Genomic DNA, 25,354 nt, shown 5'->3' with positions numbered 1-25,354 from the left:
TTTTATATTTACAGCAACCCACATAGAGATCATGCTTTATAATAATTGGCGGTGAAACAATCATTATGAAATAATGCTCACTCTTAATTAGTGTCTCTCACTGGATAGTCTAATGTATCTTTCCAGGAAAGGCAGAGGCAAATATCTTCCTAAATACCCTCTTAATTTATGAATTCTTGTTTATAGGTCAATTAATACATTTTAAAAAATCTACTAATAATGCTTTTACTTTTACTATAATAATAATCAAACCTTATAAAAGGTCGTGTCACTGCTAGGAGTGTTCTGATGAACCAAGATGGATGAACAATGATGAATGATTTCAAATTCTTCCGCAACCTAGTTTGAAAAAGGAAAAACAATTACTCATAACCCATTTTTAGTGGGAATTAAAAAAGAAAGCATGTTCCCAAATAAGAATATATACACAGAGTTCTAGGCAAGTTGCTATTACCAATAGGGAAAGTATAGAATAGTCATAATTCATAAAAAATGCCTTTTGATATGTAATTTGAAACTTTTATGATTCAAGCCTTATTTTCTCAGAATAAATGTAAACTAAAGTGGTTGTATTCACAGAGTCCATAAATCTATAACCATCATGGCATATTTTTGCTTAACAATGCTTTTCATTTTTGTCAGCATTATCCTTACTATTTTGAAAAGTATACTTTTACAAGCAACTTAGTTTATTTGATCTCTGAGCCTTGGTGTCCTCTTATATATAGTAAAAACAGAAACCATATATCAAGTGGTTGTTTGGCCTGCAGGTTACCATTTTAATGTTCTTGATTTTCAGGCACATTTTTCAGAGTTAAAAATGCTACTTTATGAATGTTTGGATCATTAAACGAATTTTAGTTACTGTAACAGGGCACGCATGTGCTGTTATGTAAGGAGCTACATCTAAGTGGATGCCACACCCATCATAGATATCATAAACTGGTATGTTTATTATGACAGTTTCCCTGTACATGGCAATAATGTGTTTTGTTCTATTAAAAACAGTACGAATGAAAGTAAAGTATCTTGAAGAAGGGGCACCCAAAGGCACCTTATGGGATAGTGGTTAACATGAATTAACAGTGAATACTGAAATAAGAGCTCAACATTTTCCAAAATCACAATAGACCCAATGTACATTAATAGCATCAAGATCACATGGCACGAGTAGAGAATTGTAGATGCTGGTTTAGCAGCTCAAATTGCGCCTCGATGTGGCAATAACATGCAGAGTTTAAAGCAGTTTGGTCATTAGGTCTGACACTACAACATTTAACAAAATCGGGGGAGGATTTGCTTGGGGCACCAAGTGACACTTCGATTAATATGTTATCATTTATTATCTCAGCTCTGCATAATTCAATGTTCCTAAAATATAACTGCATTTTGGTAGACTAAGAGGGAGTCAGAAATAGGAATTATTGAGAAGGTAAAACTAGGGATTAAATAATGGAGCCCACCTACCGTCTGTCAATCATCTGGTAGCATTTCTTCATCCAGCCCAGCCCTGGCATCTTCCGTCTTGGGGTTGCACCATTCAAGTACACAATCATATAATCTTCAGCTACCATCAACTCTAAAGTACTTATTACATATCTGATCACAGGAAGGAAGAGGAGTGTTTTCAGTTCCCACATGAAATACTTCATTTCATCTACACCATAATTAGATAACATTTAAATGACAGGGTGTATAACATTTGAGAATGGTTGTGCATATTACCTCTTCACCTGGAGAAGAATGCAGTTACCTAAGATCATTTCTGAGAGTGAGTACTGTTCATTTAAATATCATTTATCTTTTTTTTTTTTTTAATGCAGGTACACTAAAAATATGTGTGGGTAAGAAACCTAACTTTCAAAAATGTCAACAATGTTATCATATATTAAGGGCAACCCAGATTAAATAAGGGCAGATCTAAATGAAGCCAGGTCCTCATCTGTTGACTAAGAACATGTTATCGGGGAACAAATATTAACACTTCACCCAGAGGAAATGTTACAGCATTTTAAAATGCAGGCCAAGCTGTGTTTGTTTAGTTTTCAATCCATTCTACAGACAAGAGTGACTTTAAAGGTTTTAGTCGCTTGAGCAATGCTCCTAGACAGAGATTTCATTGGCTTTTTTCTCAAAGGCTTAGCACAGTCTACATCACTTATTTCCTTTTATTAAGGATACTGATCTGCCATACACGCCCACAGACATTAACTCAAAGCACTTTGTTGTAAGTATCACTCACAGGAAAAGATTTTCCATGACATAGTGGTAATCCGCCCGACTGCTGTCTGGCAGAAAACAGGCGGCAAACACAATGATGGCATTTAGGCCATCCCCATAGTATCCTGGGAGACAAACAAAAAGACATTTGTAACCAATTGAAAGCTTTAACAAGATAATATTTAACCTAAAGAATAAATCTGGAAGCCTTGGCAAGTGTGTGGATGTGGTTGTAACAGATATATCTTTAATTGAGTATTATACAGACTATACTTTTATAAGTATATACACATATAATTATCTCCCAGTGGTTAACATATATGTTATCTAGAGTCTTAAATATAGTGTGTGAATATATTTGCATATATCGGGTATCCACATATTGTGAACGATTATATGTGTTGTACATAGTCATGCCTGGATGTATAAATACTCAACTTATCAAAGGATAGGAGAAACACCTTCTGATTTATGGATTTCTAATTTATATATTTTAAGGACATAATTTATATAATACTTCTTTTCCTTTCATGGCTAAAAAAAAAAAAAAAAGGTCCAGAGTAATTCACATTTTCAGCTCTTTTTAATTTTAACTTGAAGGGAAAACTTAGTCACCAAATTCCACTACAATCTCCGACTCACAGACTTCAGTGACCAGATGCTTGTGAGTAGACAAGTAACCACCTTGGCTTTGATTTGGAGGACTGGTTCCCTGTGATCTCCAGGTGCAACAGTCAGTGAGGGAAACACTCTCAGGTAGAGATAACTGGGCACAGAAACCAGAGCCTCGTCTCTTAGAGAAAAGGAAAACTCAAGAAGGGTTGGTCTGGAGTTTTAGGAAAATAGATGCTTTGGAAAAAACTGGAGAATTACTTCTTGGCAACATGGGTGGAGGGTGGAGTTCCATTTGCAGATGGTGGTAAGAAAATAGGAGGCAGGAGATGCAGACAAGTGTGTTATTGAAACTCCGAGGGCCAAGGAAAATGCAGAGATATCTCGGGACATTTTATCCACTTTGGAAAGCTCGGCTCCATCCTTTAATCAAGCTCTGGGTTCCCTTAGAGCTCATCTTTGAAATTCATGGCAGCGGTTGATCAGTTTCCCATGGGTTTGTGTATGGGATCTCACGTGTCTTCCAGACTTCAACATGGAAGCAATGCACTGTAGGGTCATGTTTTTATATCCCCTTTTAAACACTTGCAATTTTTGTCGTATCACATAGTTCTGAACTTCAGAATCATTACAGAGATTTCCTCAAAGCTCTGAGGGGGAGGACAGGACACACGCTCACGCCTGATCCAGTCCTCTCAGAACTCAGTGTGTCTCATTCCTTCTGAACTCTAAATACCCCTCTGGTGATGACAAGGCAGTAAAATACTGGCTGGATATAGATTTGGATGGGGCTTAACTTTTAAAAAGCAGTTTAATAAGATGTTCTCTACAAAGAGAGAGTGGGATTCTACCACAAAAGAGGTGGAGAAGAGAGTGATACCATCTAAAAATATATCAAATTATGGGTTCATGTGTATTACTAATTTGAGGTTGTATACAGTGTTTACAGAAGATGCTACCTATGTAAGTCTATATCTGATGCAACACATGTTTGTAAAACAGGATTGCAGTAGCTTCCCTCTGGACTCTGCCTTAGTTCCATCTTTTCCAATATGTCGATATTTGCCAACACACTTTTAGAATGTGATATGAAGGAAAATGGCAGAGATATATTTCAATACAAGAAGTATTTGTTCCTCGGAACAATTTTCTTTAAGAAGCTTAAATGGAAATTCATAAAGGATAAGTTGACTTAGCGACACTAATCCTACCCCATGAAGGTATGCAATGCGGACTCAGCACAATGAAAAAGGTGGCTTCATCAGAAGAGACAACAGACATAATGAATCCAGCTTAAAAGCAGGTGCAAAAGCATCCTTTGGAAAGCTCTTTCTAAATGTAGCTGTCTGGCTGTCAGAATAACGTCAAGATCATGACTGCTCAGTTGCTTTGGTTTCTTTTTCTATTTCTGAAGAATTTCTAAGAGTTTCTCAAAAAATGAAAGCCTGGGGTTTATGAACAGTATTTCAGAGGTCGTCGTAAATGGCAATTCAGCTCTGTGTGCATGCTGTCTGTCCTTGGAATGCTGTCATGTTCACTGGAGTTCATGTAACCAAACAAATGCTTAAGGACCAACTTACCACCTTCTGACCATTGTCTAAGTCAGGAATGGCTCTACATAAAAATTACTAAAATTTACAAAGACGGCTTTTTGTACTTTGGGGCACCTGAACAGTTGGAAGGGAAGAAAAGAGAGAGGAAGAAAACAGGAGGCGAGGCGGAGATGTATGAAAGGAAATGGAAGGAAAAGAGCTCCTCAGGAGAGTTCTCCATCTAAGTCAAGAGCTGGTGCCATTGTTGACAGGCTTTGGAGACACTGTAAATAGCAACGGCTGACAAAGTGCAATGACCAGAATGAGTGGACCATTCCCTCTTGTCCCTCACAGATTTCCTCAAGGGGATTGGCTAACCCGACTTCTATTCTAAATATGCAGCTTCCTCGTGTGAAGTTGCCCATCAGCAACTGCATGATGCACTTGAAATTTGGGTTTTAAAAATGTGTGTTTTAGCCTCTCTTCTCAATGACCATAAGGTGAATTCAGGGCATGTGTGCTGAGGTGCGTGAGCAATCCCACCATGGTGCCTCCTGAGACCCTCTGAAGCAGTGATGCAAACCTTACCTGAGGCAGAACAGACAGGCATGAAAGGGACGTAACACAAGTTTGCTGGCCCGCAAATGGAATGGAGACAAAAGGAAAGATGCCACAGTCACAACCAAAACATCACACACACACACACACACACACACACACACACACACACACACCAGCCAGTAACTCTTCTCATTCTTTCCAGGATCATTTGTCCAGCAACACGGCAGAGAAGGTTACCTGAATCTCCTATAATGAAAGAAGTAAAAAAAACAAAAAACAAAACAAAAACAAGAAAGGAAACTCCTTGTTACAATGCTATGGCACAACTGCCCTTGGTCATTTAAATATATTCTCTGCTTTAAGTTCAAAAAAGCCAGTTCTGGCCTCAGAGTGACCCCACGCTGCTGGCGGATCCAAACCACCCAGCCCTCTCTTTGCTTTTTTATTTAAGCAGATGGCAGGAATGCTGGTCACCCTCTTATGACTGATGAAGTGATTGAAGCCCAGAGAAGTTATGTGATTAATTATCAAGATCACAAATTAATTCCTGGAAAAATTGGGTCTTGAACCTTGTTATTGTAAATGTGTGCAGGGCCTCTGACAATAGCTCACATCGAGGTCACTAAAGCAGAGGACTGGATTATTTGTTCAAAGACTGCTCTCCCACACTGATATTCCCAACCGGTATGGACACTTGGTAAGGCCTTGTTTTCTGGGTAATTTATGCAGCTCTTTTAACCACCCCCAACTCTCATCTTGCAATTGCACAGAGCACAACAGCTGGGACTTCTCTGTTGGCCTGAATGGGAAAACATCCTTATAGCAAAATTCAAGACACCCAAACAAGATCCCCATCCACGGTGGGGTGCTGCTTTTTAAATGCTCATCAGAAGCCAGGATGGCCAACTCCACAGACTGGGAACTACGGAAGGCTGCCTTCTCATCGATAAGGTCTAAGAAAGTGGTGTGAGCTTCCAACACAGAAGACAAAGCTCTGACAAATTCAGAAGCAACATCTGAACGATCTTTGCCTACGGAGCACAAAAGCTGTTCAGGGCATAGGAAGAGGCGGCATCGCGCTAACGTGCTAGATGGGTGCAGCCAGAGGCACACTCATGCAGGCCAGCGCCCAGAGAAAGACGAGGTGGAGCTGGGGGTAGGAAAGGTGGCCTTGTCTTCCAAACTGGACAGTCACACAGACAAAAACCGAACTCAGCAACAGAACGAAGAGGAGCTAATGCCAATGGGAGCAGGTGGCAGGGATGGAGGGCACAGCAAACCAGGTCATCCCTGAGGGGTCAGCTCAGTTATATCCCAGAGGACGTGACAGGCAGAAGCAGGGCTTTTTCTGTCCCTACTGTGTTGATGACAATCACTCTCTCCTAATTCAGGCAGCAGACCCACTCACACAACCCACATGCTTTTACTGTGGTGGAAAGAACAGGCAGGGGGGTGTACTGGAGGGACAAGAGGTGTTAGGAGAGCAGCGGAGCAGTGAGCCTGCCTTCTTTATAACCAACGGCTCTCCATTTAAGACCAAGGGGTAGAAATGTATAAATATTATCACTGTTCTACACTTTTTTGTCCTTTTTTAAGAATGAACACAGGCTACTTTTATATTTAGCCTCTGATTTATTTTTTATTTCCAAACAAATCATACCTCCTTTGTGCCCGATGGGTGGTACAAAGGAGGCATGGCCTTCTGGGAAGATCTGGGTGACGTTCAGGTTGTGGTTTTCATCATACCAAAGGGTTGGCTCTATGACCACTTGTCTGTCACCTCCGGGAAGTCAAGCCAGCTCTATTCTGAAGGGCTATGGGAAAGTTTCTCTCAGAGGAAATGGCCCTCGCCCACAGCACTATCCTGGGGACATATTGCCATTTCAGGCCACACTGTGAAGCAGGGAAAAGGAAGGTCATGGCTGAGGACACCTACTGGCATTTTCCTTCACTGTCATGGTTGGAGTCCCTGGGTGGTCAGATACTTACCTGCAGGGAGCAATGCACGGGCTTGAAAGTGGAAAATTTGCTGGTGGAGGGAAATTTGATTGAAAAATACAAAATGTCCTTCTGCCAGTTAGAAAACAAAAGCTAGGAGTTTAATGTTGTCCCAAGATGCTTGTTTCCCTGTCCTTGATGAGGAAGAGGGAAGAATGTTTGCCTCGTCAGCTTACACTGTTCCGGAACAGCGAGTGGTTAGGGGGGTGCCTCGGGACTGCAGGGAAGGAGTGCATGCAGCAGAAAAATAAAAAAGCCGTCGATGCTTTCTGAAGTTGACCACGTTAAATGTGTTGCTCATCTGACTTGTTGTGAATCCCAGATTAGTCCAGGCTCTGAAGCTCCAAGGAAGCACTAGAAATACAAAACACCACTTGTTCTCCAATCACCACTGTCCTCCCTTGCCCCTCACTAGGCACGTGGAGGTTTTGGCTGGAACTGGCTGTTGTCAGGCACAGGTGTAATGGAGTTTAGAGAAAAGCCAGTTTCAGGGAGGGGAAAACAATGACAAGGCTGAGTCTAAAAAGATTTCCTAAAGCTTCTGAAGAGGATTCAAAATACTATTTTGTGATTAGAAGCAGCTCTACTATAGTGATCTTATTGCAGGCTACGGTAGTATGGACTCAAAAACAATTCAATTAAACCCTACAACCAACCCAAATGAATTCTGAACAGACATTATGAAACTGGACAACTCTGGCTTTCAAAAAAATTGCATAGAAGATGACAACTATCAGATCTGTGATATGAAAAGCATTTTTCACATTGGAAAATTATTTTTGCATAGTCGGCTTTGCAATGTTTATAGAATTGGGTGTGAAGTGATATATTTAGCTCTACAGTCCCCTAAACATTGACTGCCCAATAGGGTCTGTGGGGTGCCATGCTGCAGAGAACCCTAGTTTCATTTTCTAATAAAAATATAAGGCTGCCTGCTCCCCCGTTCCAAGATCCACAAAGAGCTGGACTACCTCCATGAGAAATGACTCTCCTGTAGGGCTCAATGACCTTCATGTCGATCCGCTGCTCTTGTTCTCCAATCACCACTGTCCTCCACAGCCGGTTGTCCTCCCGCTCCTCTTCTGCCGTATATTCCGGAATGGACTCGGACTCTTGGCCAGAATCTTTGTTGGCTGTGGGATTCTCTGGAAAGGAAGCACAGAGCCAGGCTTCATTGAAGGAGCAAGACCTTTACCGTTGAGGCAGTTCAACAACCAGCTGCCTCCTGTCAGAGTCAACCTGATGGAACTGCCTATTTCATACAAATCACAGCGCTTAACACCATCCTGACCACATAAACGACACTCAGGGAAGTCTGAGGATTCACTGACTGAACAATCAGATACATTGCTAAGATCAAGCTGAGGTTGGGGACAGATGCAGGGCTAGAGCTGTCCTTTGTCAGTAGTGGCCCAGAGGGGATAGGCTGTACCAGCTCATCCTTGGTCATATAGGTTGAAGACCACAGGCCTTTCTGATGGGGTAAAAGGCTATTATCAGGTCCACATAATCTTGTTTTCCTTGGTCCACATTTCCTGGTGTATCCTGAGTGTGCAGGGTCTTAGTCTCTTGATGATACCACAGTCTAGACCCCTGCTCTGAGACTCTTACAATGGAGCGGAACCTCCATCCCTATTTGGAGCATATCTGGACATAAATTTGATATACTTCCCATGAACTTTTCAAAACATGTTAGAGCAAGATTTCACAGGAAACACAAGAAAGTAACTCTGTAGACCAGAAATGTTCCAAGGCCCCAAATTCTCAAGACTCCTATTTATAGGTGCATAAGGCAATAAAAGAAGCCCACTGAACATCTTGGGGGAGAAATTTACTACCCACTCTTGTGCATCCAGAAAAAGTACTCATGTTACATTTTTTAGAAGAATAAACAGCAATGGTTTCTGTTTTTGCTTCAAGTACTAGCAGAGTTTAACAATGATTAATCTTTGTAGGTTTAAGTAATTTGGAGGAAACGATTATTGATAACTTTCAAAATAATTCTGTGAGATATTATCTAATTTTTCTTTCTTTTAAAAATATGTTCTTATTGATTTCAGAGAGAGGAAGGGAGAGTTAGAGAGAGAGAGAGAGATAGAAACATCAATGATCAGAGAGAATCACCAATCAGCTGCCTCCTGCACATCCTCTACTGGGGAGTGAGCCCACAACTCAGGCATGTGCCCTGCCTAGGAATAGAACCGTGACCTCCTGGTTCATGGGTCAACGTTCAACCACAGAGTCACACGAGCTGGGCTATCCTATTTTTCCATTCAAGGAAATGACCTTTGATTTACTTATATTCTTTTTATGGGACTTGGATAATAATAGCAATACTTTGAGTACCTACCATGTGTCAGGCACAGTAGTTATACTAGACATGATACCAATGCAAAAACTAACTGAAGTAGTTACCTTAGGTCACAGAGTCAGAAAACAAATAGAGTCAAACCCTGACCTTTTCTACTCTTCTAAGCTATCACATTGTAACTCAAATGTGTGATTGTCTCATTCTTGTTTATTTTACTATGAGGCTGTGAGTTCCTTGGGCTAAGAAGTTCTGCCCGAATTACCTTTAATATTCATCTCCACACTTAGCTTGGAAAACTGCACAGACTACTCAATAAAAATGGGGAAGGTGAGTGGGTAAATAAAGCTTTGACAAGTTCCTGGAAATACAGGCAATCTGTAAGGAAGCCACAACAAAGCTATTATGATCCGGAAGATTCCGTAAGACACATTCAAACATGTCTAATTTACCTGCGACTTAGAATAATAAAATGAAGTCCAGTTGGGAAGCAATCCTAGGCTTTTTTGCCAACACCAACAGCTACCACCACCCACAGAGCCTTGCCTCTCCCGGCCTCCTCTGTGTTCCCACCAGCGCTCAGCAGCTCACTAAGGATGGAAAACAGCAGCCTTTGGCTTCAGATCAAGCACGGTGTTGCTGCTAAAAATCCATCCATCTGCATATGGAATCCCTTCCTGCTTCTCCCTTCCTGTTGCGTTAGATCCCTTGGATGCTCCTCTTAGCTCCCTTCCAGGGACACTGTTTTCCATCTGGTCTCTGTGCCTGCAGAACCCTGGGCTCTGTTGTTGGTTTGTCTTTTGATGCTGCTGTATACACAGGCTCTTCCCTGCAATGAACTCACCATCCACCAACCCCTCTTCATCCTGTTTGAGACTTTTTGGCCTGCTCTAAATTGGCCTGGGTGATCAGTGTGGGCTTGTTTTGTTTTCTGCATGCTTTACTGAGGCTACTTCATTTCAAAGTTTTGTACACTATATTCTTTTTTTCTGATTATAAAAGTAAAACACACTCACCCTGGGCAGTGTGCTCAGAAGTTAGAGGGTTGGCCCAAACACTTTAGGGTCTCGGGTTCAATTCCCAGTCAAAGGTACGTGCCTGGGTTGCAGGTTCAATCCTTGACCCTGGTCGGGGCATGTGTGGGAGGCAACCAACCGATGTATTTCTCTCACATCAATGCTTCTCTCTCTCTCTCTTCCTCTCCCTCTCTCCCACTCTCTCTAAAAATCAATGGAAAAATATCCTCTGGTAAGGATTAACAACAATAACAACAAAAGTAAAACACACCAATAAAAGTACAAGCAATATGAAACTGATCATGAAAACAACAAAAATCTTTAATGCCGCTCTCACTCATGGTTTGATATGTATTCTTCTTCCTATGTGCATGTGTACACATACACCTTTCCCCTCCACATGTGTGATTATTCCAGATATTCTGCATGTTCTGTACACACTGTTCTACAATGTGGTCCTCTTCAATAATATCACACAGGCTTCTTTCTGTCTCAATGTATATAAACTCTGTTTTTAAAGTGGCCTTAGAGCCCTGGCCGAGTAGCTCAGTTGCTTAGAGCATTGTCCTGATACGCTGAGGTTTCGAGTTTGATTTCCGGTCAGGGTGCATACAAGAATCAACCAATGAATGCATAAATAAGTGAAACAACAAATTAATATGTCTCTCTCTTTCTCCCTTCCTCTCTCTCTCAAACCAATCAATCAATAAACAAAATAAAAGTAGCCCCAGTTCCATTCTGCTGATGTCTTTTAGTTTATCAATCCCATAGGGATAGAAATTTAACTTTATTTCATTTTGTTTTTGTTCCTTGGAAAGAATTTGCTTTAGTAAATATCTTTGTACTGGTATCTTACCTCATTCGGGTACCTTCTGCTATAGGCTAAGTGTCTAGCAATGGAATGCTGGATCAGAGGGTGTAAGCACCTAAGGTTTCTATGAACATTTCTACCCTGAAAAATAGGACACCAAAATATATGAAATTCCTGTTTTCTCACACTGTCAAAAACACTGGAGCTTATCAAAATTTCTAACCCCTGACAATTCAGGGTGAAACCTGTCTCTTTATTGTTTTAATTTGTATTTATTTAATTATTAAAGAAGGTGAGAATATTTCATTTTATTTATTTTTTGTCAATCTTCACCCAAGGATAATTTTTTTCCCCATTGATTTTTAGAGAGAGCAGAAGGGAGAGAGAAGGGAGAGAGAGAGAAAGATGGATGTGAGAGAGACAGAAACATCAATCGGTTACCTCTCAGCTGGGATCAAGCCTGCAACCGAGGTACATGCTCTTACTTTGGAATTGAACCTGGACCCTTCAGTCTGTGGGCCAACACTAACCACTGAAATAAACCGGCCAAGGCAAGAAGGTGAGAATTTTTAAGTGCTTATTGGCTATTTATATTTCTCCCACTGACAGGGAAGCACTTTTAAGTCCCTTACCTATTGTCCTTATTGGTTTATGGGAGTTCTTTATATAGAACTTTGTCACGTACTACACTTATTTTCTTGCCTTATGCTTTCCTTTTAAATTTGTGTTTTTTAAATGTAAATATATTTTATGTTGTTGACTCTATCCATTTTTATCTTTATTTTTTTTATTATCTATACTAATAAAAGCATAATATGCTAATTAGACTGGATAGCCAAACGACCTTCTGGACAAAGCCAGGGCGGCAGGGCCAAGGCAGAGGTGGTTAGGGGCGATTAGGCAGGCAGGCAAGTGGTTAGAGGCAATCAGGCAGGCAGGCAGAGGTGGTTAGGGGTGATCAGGCAAGCAGGCAGGCGAGTGGTTAGGGGCCATCAGGCAGGCAGATGAGTGGTTAGGGGTGATCAGGCAGGCAGGCAGAGGGGTTAGGAGCCAGCAGTCCCAGATTGCGAGAGGGATGTCCAACTGCCTAAACTGGCAGTCAGACATCCCCCAAGGGGTCCCGGATTGTGAGAGGGTGCAGGCTGGGTTGAGGGACCCCTCGCCCCCGTACAAATTTCGTGCATCAGGCCTCTAGTTGCATCATAATAAGAAAGGACACCTCTACCTTAAGAATATGTACACACATACACACACACACACACACACACACACACACACATTTTTCTACAGTTTATTTTTAGAAAACAACAGTACTATTACTAATTTTAGTATAAAATTTTGAGGCTGGACCATTTTATGAAATGTTATTGCTAATGTTTCAGAGGGTGAGAGCTGGCCAATTGCCGGGGTTCCTTCTCCTTCCCCACCTCTGAGGACTGGTATAAATGGGCAAAAGAAATTATTTAAGGGCTAGGGGTACATCTCTTAAGGTTCATTTTTCTAAGTCCACAATATAAGCTAGTAAAAAGTAAAGCTAGCTTTATTAACTTCCTTGAATTAGCACTATCCAATCTTAATAACAGTTCTGCTATAACTATAAATTACCATCCTCCCCCTAGCCATCATTTTCTCACTATTGTGAAAATTTTCAGGTCTCATTTAACTCTCTATTCCCCAGGTCCTCCAGATTTCATTTTTGGTATCATGCCATCTCCACTAAGAAATGCTTGATTTTCTTTGTTTCTTTTTTCTCAGTAACAAATTTTTCTCTCTGGCCACTGTTGAAGTCAATTAAGCCTGGTACACAGGGGAGGTGTCAACTTGAACATTTTCTCCCATGTTTATGAAATGACTTAATACACAAGCTCTTGAATGATTTAGTACACAAGCTCTTGATTTAGTGCACAAGCTCTTAAATGCTATACGGACTACAGTAAGAAATCCACCATTGGTGTCATTATGGACTAATTAGAAATGATGACAGCTGTGGCCTTCAGTTCGGGACGTACATCTAGGGAAGGTGACTAGATGTCTCTATTGTGATATTGCACTGATGATGTAAATAACCTTAAAAGATGTTATGTTTAAACTTTTTCTTGTTAGAGGAAAGACATTCTGTACTCAGCAAACAAGTTTCTAACATTTTTATGGTGATAAAGAGCAGGCAAGCAATACATTTAAATGTAAAAACTCATCATACAAAAGTACAAAGAAAAATCAACCTTTCAGACCACACCATTACAGCACAAGGTTGCTTGTGGGTAAAATAAAATAACCCCTACACTTGATTCGTTTACATGCAGAGTTAAAACATGGACTTGATTCTATAAGCTGCTTGCCTGCTGGCTGTGAAAACAGTGGAAGACAGCAAACAGGGAAGTTAAATAAGGTGACTCCCTGACCATTTGAAAAAATTCGGGGTACCTTATTCACAGAGAAAACTCTACTTACAGGTTAGTTTTAGAAAAGGTAGCTTAAATACAGTAACTAAACATCACTTAGGAAGAACAAAAATATAAAAGCACAGGAGTATTTTTTATAACATTCTTATCAGAAATATTCAGGCTAAAATTCTTTATCATTTTTCCATTTCTCTTATGAAATGCCTTTGCTGAGATATAGATTATGGTAAAAATAACTTTGCAGTTGGTTTGGAAAACAGAAATAGGTCATCATCTTTTCTGACCTTTGGATATATTGAAGTTTTTAAGATTAGTATAATGAAGCATTAAAAAGAAAACTCAGATTTCCTTTAATAGAAAGACTGACCTCCTAAGTCCTTCACTACCTACATATTTCTCATATCTTTGGCACTTGTAAATATCAAAGGAAATCCAATCTTAATTTATCAGTACTTTGAATGATATTTTCCAACTATTTGGACACAATTATTAAAAGAAAACTGCTTGGAAGTAAAAACCAATTTAACATCTTTTGATAGTGAAATTCAAAATTTTTTCATTAAGCAAAATCACGGTGTGGGAAAATAAACTGGCAGTAATGGTTGGTCATTAGATACTGTGTAAAACAGGCAATGACTTGAATGCCCTTCAAGAACATGGCAAAGTAAGAACCCTCAGTCATGAAAATGGCTGAATAAAATGGGGAGTAAATGCGAGGGGGTGCTATCAGGGTTGGCTTCAGCTATGTGAGCCCAACCTAGACAACTCTCTCCTAGTCATTGTCAGTATATTTATGGAGAAGCAAGATGGCCCAGGAGTCAAGGACAATAACTCAGGGCTTAAGTGCTGGCTCTAACATTTACTAGTTGTGTGACCTTAGGTAAATTACTCAACCTCTCTGTGCCTCAGTGTTCTTCTTTTTTTTTTTTTTTAAATATATTTTATTGATTTTTTACAGAGAGGAAGGGAGAGAGATAGATAGTTAGAAACATCGATGAGAAAGAAACACCGATCAGCCGCCTCCTACACATCTCCCACCGGGGGTGTGCCCGCAACCCAGGCACATGCCCTTGACCGGAATCGAACCTGGGACCTTTCAGTCCGCAGGCCGACGCTCTATCCACTGAGCCAAACCGGTCTCAGCAGCCTCAGTGTTCTTATCTTAAAATAGGGATATAGCTATTCATAGCATTGACATAAGGATTAACATAGTTAATGTTTATAAAGTAGCTAGCACAGATCCTGGTACATAGTAAGCACTACAAAAGTGTTCATTAAATAGAATAAATTACTGACCAAACACTTTTGGAATACTGTGCCTTAAAAACTCCAATTTTGTTTAGAATGTATATGCCCAGTTTCAAATGCTCACACAAGAAACCCAAAGCACATGCAGCTTTCAAGCACTGATTTCGTAATTTGGGACTAAAATGTATTCCATCCCTTTCAACACAGTCAGCTATCCATGTCTACATGTTTATAAAATACAGCTATTCAGATAGACTTTGTGTTTTCAGTGTCTGATGTTTTTGTTTAAAAGTGTCTAAACATTCATCTTTCATCTGACAATCAGGGTGGACTTTAACATTCAAGTTATATTCAAATTCTGTCCTTTGAATTTAAGACCTAAAAGTAGGGTTGTGGCTGTTAAACTGGTTCTCTCAGCATAACTGTATTGGCTAAAAAGAACTATGTCAGCAAGTGGCAGCTTTAATTACCAGTGTGTTCAGCCACTACCACTTTGCTTGGCAGTTTGACTATTTATAAAAATAAAAGCTTCAGATGTGGTGTGATATAGCTCCCCGGGGCAACAGGAAAGTGCAGGGGGCGGGGTGGGAGGAGCCTGCAGGGTCATGGCACAGCTGTCTTCTGTGGGATTGTAAATCAAGACGTGATTCACACATGTGAGAATATCTTAGCAGGAAAAGGGCCGGGGCAGCTGGGGGTCGCTGGGATGGATGGAGTAGCTGGGGAAAAGCCTCTGAGATGGTAGAAAATAGTATGAATGGAAGCCTTTCTTTGGCCTCTTTTTTCTTATTTGTGTATTTCAACCTATAGGGTCAAATGCCCAGACGATTATAGAAATTCAAAAGCATGGTAAAAATGCAATATAAAGTCACTACTTAAAACAGCATAAACTATGGAACTAGAAGTTAACCCACTTCCTTTTTTAATTTTTTATTTCTTTTTATTATTAGCTTGAGGAGATAAAGCCTTCCACTCTGTGATGCCAAGAACTCAATCTGTGATGGTCAACCTTGTAGCCCCTGGTGGCTCAATGACCATTAGTTGAATTAATTCACTAATTTGATGAATTTCCTAATTATGTTCCCCTAGGAATGACACTGCTGGAACTAACATGACTGTAAAAGTCAGAGCATCATTTAGTAATGGTATTTCAAATTTTTCAAAAAGCAAAGGTATTTTATTTACTTATCTATTTTAATTGAATTTATAAAAACTAACAAAGTAGAAACATACTCTTGCCCTCTTCTACTTTCCCCCACCCTCCTTTCCCTCTGCTAATCATCATACTGTTTTTTGTATGTATGAGAGTTTTTTTTATTTTGTTTTGTTTTTGCTTAATCCCTTCACCTCTTTCATTCAGCCTCCCAACCCCTCTTCCTTCCGACAGCTGTCAGTCTGTTCTCTATACCTATGAGTCTGTTTCTATTTTGTTTGTTAGTTTATTTTGTTCATCAGATTCCATAACAAACCCCATATCATTGAGCAAGAGAAAATTAAAATGAAACTGATATTCGTATTAGGAGTGTCTGTGTTTGATGCAGCAACTTTTTATTTTCTCCCTTTTTATTCTTGCCTCACCACAGCCTACTCCATTTGTCCTTCCTTCCTACTTTATCGGCCGTATAACAACAAACATAATCAATTCCCTGCTCTCATGGATCGGACACTCTAGTGTAGTGGTTCTCAACCTTCCTAATGCTGCGACCCTTTAATACAGTTCCTCATGTTGTGGTGACCCCTAATTTCATTGTTACAAATTGAACATAATTAAAGCATAGTGATTAATCACAAAAACAATATGTAATTATATATGTGTTTTCCGATGGTCTTAGGCGACCCCTGTGAAAGGGTTGCGACCCACAGACTGAGAACCACTGAAAGACAATAAACATGCAAACAATTAGTTAAATAACATGATTTCAATTAGTGATATGGAAAAGAAAATGAGCACTAGGATAGAGAGTGACTGGATGATGGGGGTGGGGATCTGAATAAAGAGAAGGGAACAGCCATGTAAGAATCTGGGAGAACATTTCAGACAGTGGAAGCTTGTACAGAGAAATTGGTAATTCTCTAATTCAAATTTTATCTTCCAGATTAAATTCTTTTTCTCTGCAAACCCAGTCCCAATTTTCTTACAATACAGCATGTAACAGCCTTCCCTCAATCCCAATGCCTAGCATAGGCTCTGGAAGAGTAGGGGTTTAACAAAAGAGCAATGGCTATGCGTCTCCTTTGTCAAGCTCTGAACTGTCAATCACAGCCACCTATGAGCTGAGATACAAATAGAAGCTTCCAGAAATCACAGAAAAGAGCCACCAGCAACAAAATGGGAGGTGTGTTATTAATGCCACTTAGATAATATTTCACTTTTCACATAATGTTGGCCTTGCCAACTTGGCAACTTACCATGCCCAGTGTACTCAAAAGAATCTGCTTCGTCAGGGGTGTCGAGTTCATCCACATTGATATCGATTTCATCTGGACTGTCCAGGTTATCATCTGAGAGAACAGACCCTTCACTCTGGTCCAGAGAAAGATTGATATTTGGGGCTGTGAGCTTGATTCTCTGAGGATGAGTGTCATTAAGATCCAGTGAATTGGGTGGTTCTAAAGAAGAAACAAAATAAAAATATCAGGTATTAGACCATCTACATGACTGCCAAGCGTGGGCGTGGAACCAGAGGAAAAACACTTTTAAACCCTTTTTAGCGAAGGTAGACCTGCTTAGAAAAAATTCTTCTATGGGATTTGGAACCCCCTTTTTGACCAGTGGCCTCAGTGCTGGCTTGTCCCAGCCTCATCAGCCCTGGCCGTGTAGAAATAGGAAGTGGGGGCCATTGCTAAATTGGCAGAAAACTAGTTTTCAGAACTGTCCTGCTCAGATTTCAGAACTGAAAACTGATATAATATTAAATTTAATTTTATGGTGTGTGTTGTATAAGGAAGTCAGTTAAGCTTACATATAACTGATCATGGTTCATGTAGGCTAATCCTGTGGATTGGAGGGTAACAAGTTTATCTGCTATGTTCACAGATAGTCCTCAAATACTTTTCTTCAGCTTCTGACAACTCTGCGGATGATGTGCAGTGGTATTTCTTTGGCTGGCATTCTTTCTTTCTTTCTTTTTAATAAAACTGAGGTATCCTCCCAGATGACATTTTTTTATTAAGGAGTCATTACATTACCTCTTATGCCAATATTGTTTGTCATTGGTTCCCATACCTTAAGGGATGGTCTTATATTAAGGCTCCTGGAAGTAGCTGCTACATTTTAATTGTAATATGTATATCTTTTTTTAAAAAAATATATTTTATTGACTTTTTACAGAGAGGAAGAGAGAGGGATAGGAGAGAGGGATAGAGAGTTAGAAACATCGATCAGCTGCCTCCTGCACATCTCCTACTGGGGATGTGCCCGCAACCCAGGTACATGCCCTTGACCGGAATCGAACCTGGGATCTTTCAGTCCGCAGGCCGACGCTCTATCCACTGAGCCAAACCGGTTTCGGCTGTAATATGTATATCTTGCCACTAATGTGTCATTCACTTAATAGAAAAAGAACTGGAGAAGTAATTTTTAATCAAGTTGACCCTAATTAAATATTCCTAAAAATAGAATTTCAGGATTCTCTTTCACAAAGTATTCTGAAGGCCATCTGGTATACCTCTCAATTCTGGAATTCAAATCTGGTTTTTTCATAAGGAAGTTTACACCGTTTTTTTGCCACTAAGATGTTATGTCCCGTGTAATGTTTTTATTATTTGAAAAATTTTCTAGTTACCAATAAGTTTGAAAAACAATGGATTTCTATATTATAGAAATTCTCAGAGCAGTACTATCCAGAAGAAATCTTTGTAATGATAGAAATGTTAAGGAATTGAAATAAACCTAGTGTAACTGAAGAACTGAACTTCTCCCATTTATTTTAACTTTAATTAATTTAAATAGCCACATATGCATAGGCCATGGACACACAATAGTGTGGTAAAGGTCTGGGGGGAGGTGTGGGTTGGGTGGAGGGAGCAAAGAGGGGAGGGGGGAATTGGATCATCTGTAAAATTGTTAACAGTAAAAAAAAAAAAAAAATAGTCACATGACTAGTATTCTGAAGAATGTACTTAAATGCTTAGACCGAAAAAAAAAAAAAAAAAATTGAGTCCCTTCTTCCTTCTCCATTTCAGGCTTGGCGGATAAGGTCAGGATTCAGGATCTTGGTATGATCCCGAAGCTGGTACAGTTCAAAGAAGTGTCCTTAGTACAAAGTGGAAGTCATGTAGATTGCAAAATAAAATTTTAACTTCCTTTTTGAATATGCCTTGGGTTGTACACTCTTAGAGTATAGGGTTTCATTTTCTTTCTTTCTTTTTAATAACCAGGTTACTTGATATCACATTTCTAATTTTAAACATTCTCGCACTTAAGTATAAAGTTGGTGAGCTTAGATGTTAGTTAGAAATTGCTGTTATGCTATACAGTAGCCAGTTATCACAGGAAGTGGAAACACTGCCAGATAAGGCCATGGCTCAGAATCTAAAAGCTGGCCCACACTAGTGAGCATCAACATTCAAGTCAACCCTGAAACTAACCAAACTGAGCCTAACACCTTCTTCACACATATTTCCCCCCCCTTTCTTCACAAGTTGGAGGCATAGGAAGTGTTCTCTCACTGAATAATGAAAATGTTTGAATATAGAATAGCGCTGAAGGAAATAAACAAATGCTCCTCTCACCAGGCCTCATGTCTGCAGCACCGGGACTCAGCATTCCCTGCTCAAAGGGGATGTCCATTCCTACATCCTCTGGCAGTGGTCTGAAAGACAGCAAAACAAAGAGTGTTCAAAGTTGTGTGTGGTTTACTTTTCTTTGAAAGAAAAACCCCGAGATTCCAGGATAACATTTTTAATTCACGTGGAATGAATCAAGTACGTGTACTGAATCCATGCTAAGTGGCCATAAATTAAAATGAAGACCTTCTCGGTTACTGTGAATGAGAACCATGGACACCAGTGTCACTCTATGCATGTGGCCTGTCACTCCTCCTACCAGCTCACATAAGTAAACACACCCGAAGTAAAAAACTCAGAAACAGGAAAAGCAAAGCACTAATAAAATATACCTAAGAGGGTATTAATATATATTTTTCAATAAGAAAGGAATATGTGTGCTTTGGAGTAAAGATAGAACTGACTTTGTATATATCTCTTCCTCTGTGTAAATTTGAGCAGATTCCTTATACAACACGGGCACAGAAAAGTATTCTCTGCTGGTCTCACTTTCTTTATTTGTAAAACCAGAGGCCTGGTGCACAAAGTTAGTGCACTCAGCCCAGCCTGCACCCTCTCGTAGTCTGGGACCCCTCGCTCCTTACTGCCCGCCTGCTTGTTGCTCCTTACCGCTCAGCTCACTGCTCCTTAGCACTGCTGGAGGTGGAAAAGGCTCCTGCCACCACCGCTGCACTCATCAGCCGTGAGCCCAGCTTCTGGCTGAGCGGCGCTCCCCCTGTGGGAGCGCACTGACCACCAGGGGGCAGCTCCTGCATTGAGTGTCTGCTCCCTGGTGGTCAGTGAGCGTCATAACGATCAGTCGTTCTACTGTTTGGTCGATTTGCATATTAGCCTTTTATTATATAGGATAGGGATACTAGTATACCACCTACCTCATGAGTTGTTGAAAAGATTAAGCAATGAAGTAAAGTACCTAACATTCCTAAGAAGGTACCAACCAATGTTATTTTCTTTAATTCTTTAAAATTTAAAAATTCATTGTGAATTATGTATTGGTGAAGATGGTTCCAGTCATGAGTTACTGTCTCTTCTCTCTAATCAATGCCAAGCCCAGGGCCATTTATATGAGCCCACTTGGTAAGACAAGTATAGGGGAATAGAAAAGTACTGAGGAAAATTGTGACAAATTTATATGCTCTTGTAAAAAACTGACCACACTGTTCAGTCAATTCCTCTTGACTTATTTTCTTTTCTTTTCTTTTCTTTTAAAATATATTTTATTGATTTTTTACAGAGAGGAAGGGAGAGGGATAGAGAGTTAGAAACATCGATGGGAGAGAAACATTGATCAGCTGCCTCCTGCACATCTCCTACTGGGGATGTGCCCGCAACCCAGGTACATGCCCTTGACTGGAATCGAATCTGGGACCTTTCAGTCCGCAGGTCGACGCTCTATCCACTGAGCCAAACCGGTTTCGGCTTTTTTTTTTTTTTTCTCTTGACTTATTTTCATCTCCCATCCCTCATTCAGTAAATCCTCATTTATCACAATAATGTATTTATCTTCTTGGTGGCTCCCATATAACTTCACTCATCCAGGGTGAATCCTTGTGATGTAGACACGAATCCAAATTTAACCATGGTAAACCTTATTGTTAAGTTCTAAATTTAGTCCCTCTCTTTCTCTCTTATTGAGCCTTCTCCCCACTTCAGTCTGGGTCTATCAAACATTTGGAGTTTGCTTATGTAGATGATCAAACTCTCTAGGATCCAAGTCAAAATCCGAATTATCAATAACCCTCTGATGAAAACAAAACTCTACACCTCTAGTGATAACTGTACTTCTTCGTTTATTCAATGAATATGTATTGAGTGTCTACTATGTGCTGAGGATATAGAGGAACAAAAGAGACCAGCCTCACTCTTGTGGTGGAGATGGGACAATGGGATTAAAATAATGATGACTATCACCAATAACTTAATGCTGTTCCTCAGAGTGAAGTAAAGGCCTGTGTCCTTACCCATCAACCCCACAAACCCCTTCAAAAACACAACCTCAGGGAGTTTCTTTCTCAGTACGTTTGCTGTGACTTCTACCATGTATGTTCTCTAAAATGAACCCTGCACCCTAACAGAAAAATAGAGAGCAAGAGATTGGTGTGTGAGTCAAAGGCAATAATGTATTGGAAGGAACAAGATAATCTGTGCCAAACACAGACACATCACACAGTGTGGCAGCAGACCAAACTGTCTGTTGGTAGAGGTGGGAGTGGTGAGCAAAAAAAAAAAAAGCCTGCACTAGGCCCCAGTTCTGAAAGTCCTGGGACCCAGAGGGATGGATGTCTGGGTTTCCCATGCTGCTGCTGCTTTTCAGAATTCTTTACAATGATCCTTGTCATCTGAAGTTTTCTGTGTATTCTCCTTGACATTGCAGTACCTATAAAGTGGCAAAAGGCTGCTGTTGAGAGCAGCTGGATTCAAATCTTAGTCTGTCACTTGTCATATGGCAAGTTATTCAGTTTGCTCACCAATAAGAGAAGGATGTGCCATGCCTGCAAATAATACTGAAAGAATAAAAATGTTATCTATTATTGTTGTAGTTCTTTTTGCCATCTATTATAGTTGCCTTCTCCATTAGCCTTGAAACTTCATGAAGACAGAAACTATGTCTGTCTTCTTTACTGTTATTTCTCCAGCACCTGCTAGAAGTAAAACTCTGATAAATACTGAATTATCAAGGTTAAAATACCCAAAATGTACAAATACCTTATTTTCTGCCTGCGAGTCAACCTAAAAAAAAAAAAAGATAGCATACCACTCACTAACAGCCTGACAGAGCACATAAGGGTACTGACCTTAACTGCAAAATAAATATAAGGGTTTTTAAAATAGATAGTATCAGTCTTAAATTTTGTGACTGTTTGTAAGTTATGGGCAACATCATGAAACAACTGAAAGAGTCCTAGATATGAGGTTATAGTTCCACTGTTAGTACTGACAAGCTAATTAACTCTGAGGAAATTAGCTGACCATTTTTGTGATTTTAAATGGTGATAATAAATACCTAACATCACAGTGACTGTGGAGAATATAAAACACATGGAAGTATTCTGTAAATTATAAAGCACTGAGTAAATTTAAGGTTTTACCTCCCCTCATTTTTAACATAATAGCAGGATCAGCGATTTAACTGAAGCATGTGTCATGGTTGGACAAAACATAATGAAGGTCGCTATCATTTTAGCACTAACCCAGGTAAGGGAAAATTTCAGTACCACACAGATCCCCACAGAGCCTGTACATGCCACTGAACCTTAGTGAGTAGAACTCTTGTCTCTCAATATTTCTTTGTAACACAGAGCAGAGGCCCTGTCAAGAAGGTGCTAGAAAGCCAGATGTGGCCTATGTGGGGGAAGCTCAAGGCTGTGATCAGGGGGTGATCAGAGCAGAGGCACTCTCACAAACCTGTGGATATTGCAGACATTTTAGGAAACCCCAGGGACAGAGAGGGAAAGCTGAACCCAAGCTGCACGGATCGTAAATACTTCAACCACATTCGCACATCAGGTCCATAAATATTTGTAGAAACGAACTGGTCAAACAGAGTACTTGGTGATTGAACACAATGGAAGTTTACAATTGGTAATGGAAGCCTCTTGGGATCAGTTAGGTAACAAATCATTCCAGTGTGAAGGGACGTTCTTCCTTATCAAGCCATAGCAACTACTTAATTTGGGGTTTTCTGTGTACAGACTGGAGCTAGCTAACGAAGCGGCTGAGGGAGTTGTAAACACACTAGTGTGACTCTACTAGGGCTGACCTCCCAAACAGATGCTCAGCTCCAGGTCTCCATCTAGAGGATGGATCCAGAACTGTTGTTGACTGGTTTCTAAATCATTAGGAACCAATTATTTCATCAACTATTTCTGGGTCTCGGCCTTTGGGTACATGGTAAAATTGTACTTTCCTGCTCTCCTGTGAAATTAGGGTGACCACATGAGTTGCTTTGACAAATGAAATGAGGAAGGGAGTGGCAGGTATCAGTTCCAGTCAGAAGAATTAGGAGCAAGTGCCTTGGTGGCCACAGAGCAGCTCTGGCAGGCTGTAGCCCAGTTACTGTGAGGCGCTGAGGCCCCCGACTATGTGAACAAGAAAGGAATTTTTGTGTGTGTTTTTTTCCTGAGATGTTGGGTTTCTTTGTTACCACCTCTTAATCTTTACCGCTTGTTTTAAAGGGAATATCTGATTCGTACTGTTATCTTAACCTGGGTAACCTATTTCCCACATTCTCACTCAGCCTAGGGCAGTGATGGCGAACCTTTTGAGCTCGGCGTGTCAGCATTTTGAAAAACCCTAACTTAACTCTGGTGCCGTGTCATATGTAGAAATTTTTTGATATTTGCAACCATAGTAAAACAAAGACTTATATTTTTGATATTTATTTTATATATTTAAATGCCATTTAACAAAGAAAAATCAACCAAAAAAATGAGTTCGCATGTCACCTCTGACACGCGTGTCATAGGTTCGCCATCACTGGCTAGGTAGGGTCATGTTGATGGTACACATCTTCTTGTCTGTGTTGCTAAAGCATGAAAGCACATTTAAAAAAAAAATGGTGACAAAAGCTAGGAAGGGCATCAAATACTCTTAAGTTATTCCATAAACATGAATATTAATATATCACCTCTATGGTTTTATCATAGCCATCTAGCACTTGCAAATTTAATATTTTTCTTTAAGTTGACTTTTTTTTAGCTAAATAGATTTATTTTGAAAGGAATGCTTGTATCACTAATATTTATGGAAATTAGAATCACTTGCCTAAAAATATGCATACAAATTAAATATCATCAAAATAAAACAATGCTATTAAATTCTTGTACTTTGAGACTTTCTCTGCTAAAAAGTGTCTGGCTGGGTATAATGCCAGGTAAACATCATAAATACAAAGAAATACTGTATAAGATAGAACACCCAAAAAATATTTACTACATTTCCAAAATTGAAAACAACAACAAGGGAAATACCCAGATGCCAGAAATAAAGAGTTATTCTAGAAAGCTAATGCGAAGGTAGCCCGTGGGTTTTGGACTGGACATAGGCCTTAGGACAAGTGATCTCCAGTTACTAGAAGAAAAGCCTACATGTGAACTTTCTAAATGAGGCCTTGAACCTTCAAGAACTGCCTCCTGAATAAAAGGGGATGAGAGCAAACTCTACCCTTTGGCCTTGGAAAGCCTAGTCTGCTTGAAATCTTGGGTGGAAAATAAAACAACCCATGAGAATTGGAGACACTAACAGGGTGCCAAGCATGTCTTAATTTATATTACCTGAATGATACAGGAAACCCAAGTCAAGAAATTAAAATGAAAATTCATCTAGGACCACTGAAGACCTAGACCCAGCCTAGGGTTCCAGAAGACTCAAATGTGACCACTTGGTAGTGCTACTTTTACTATCTAGGATTCACTGGGAATCTACCGAGGGGAAAGTAAAAACTCTCTGAAAGATAAGCTCATACCAAAAATACCTCCCCCACCAAAAAAAAAAGACTATAAGCTACACTAGAAAAGAAACCCTATAAAAGATTGCCAGCAGATACAGTAAACAGAAGGATTAATAATAAAAGTCCTAAAAAAATATGAAAGAGATTGTGATGATTAAAGAGTAATTTTTAAACCTTCATTGTGATAAAGCAGTGAGATTTGGGTTGTTTGTCTAAGCAGGTAGGGTTACCTACCCTGAGTAGCCATGCTGCTTAAAATAGGGACATCTAAAAATAATAATGCTGAAGTGTTGGCAATAAAGTGATATAAAAAGATATATCAGAAATACTAACCACAGGAAAGCTAGTACCAACAACATTAAAGTAAAAAAAAACAAACTTTAGTCAAGACAGCATTTTAATGATGTTA

The 25,354-nt window shown here is 39.8% G+C and overlaps 1 protein-coding gene across 3 annotated transcripts in view; it reads right to left on the bottom strand.

Moving 5' to 3' along the window:
• PRUNE2 (prune homolog 2 with BCH domain) overlaps positions 1-25,354 on the bottom strand; it is a 207,722-nt gene that overhangs the window by 21,212 nt on the left and 161,156 nt on the right. For all 3 annotated transcript variants that reach the window (XM_070431469.1, XM_070431467.1, XM_070431468.1), the window contains exons 10-15: positions 19,443-19,522; positions 17,118-17,318; positions 7,895-8,068; positions 2,243-2,345; positions 1,468-1,599; positions 253-339 (exon numbers count right to left, since the gene is read on the bottom strand). In XM_070431469.1, the coding sequence (XP_070287570.1) occupies positions 253-339; positions 1,468-1,599; positions 2,243-2,345; positions 7,895-8,068; positions 17,118-17,318; positions 19,443-19,522 (777 nt within the window). The remainder of the gene's footprint in view (positions 1-252; positions 340-1,467; positions 1,600-2,242; positions 2,346-7,894; positions 8,069-17,117; positions 17,319-19,442; positions 19,523-25,354) is intronic.

The sequence above is a fragment of the Myotis yumanensis genome, unplaced genomic scaffold (assembly GCF_028538775.1).
Source record: "Myotis yumanensis isolate MYYU_CA2020_CCGP unplaced genomic scaffold, mMyoYum1.0.hap1 SCAF_12, whole genome shotgun sequence".
NCBI lineage: Eukaryota > Metazoa > Chordata > Mammalia > Chiroptera > Vespertilionidae > Myotis > Myotis yumanensis.
This window is presented reverse-complemented; position numbering and strand designations above follow the sequence as displayed.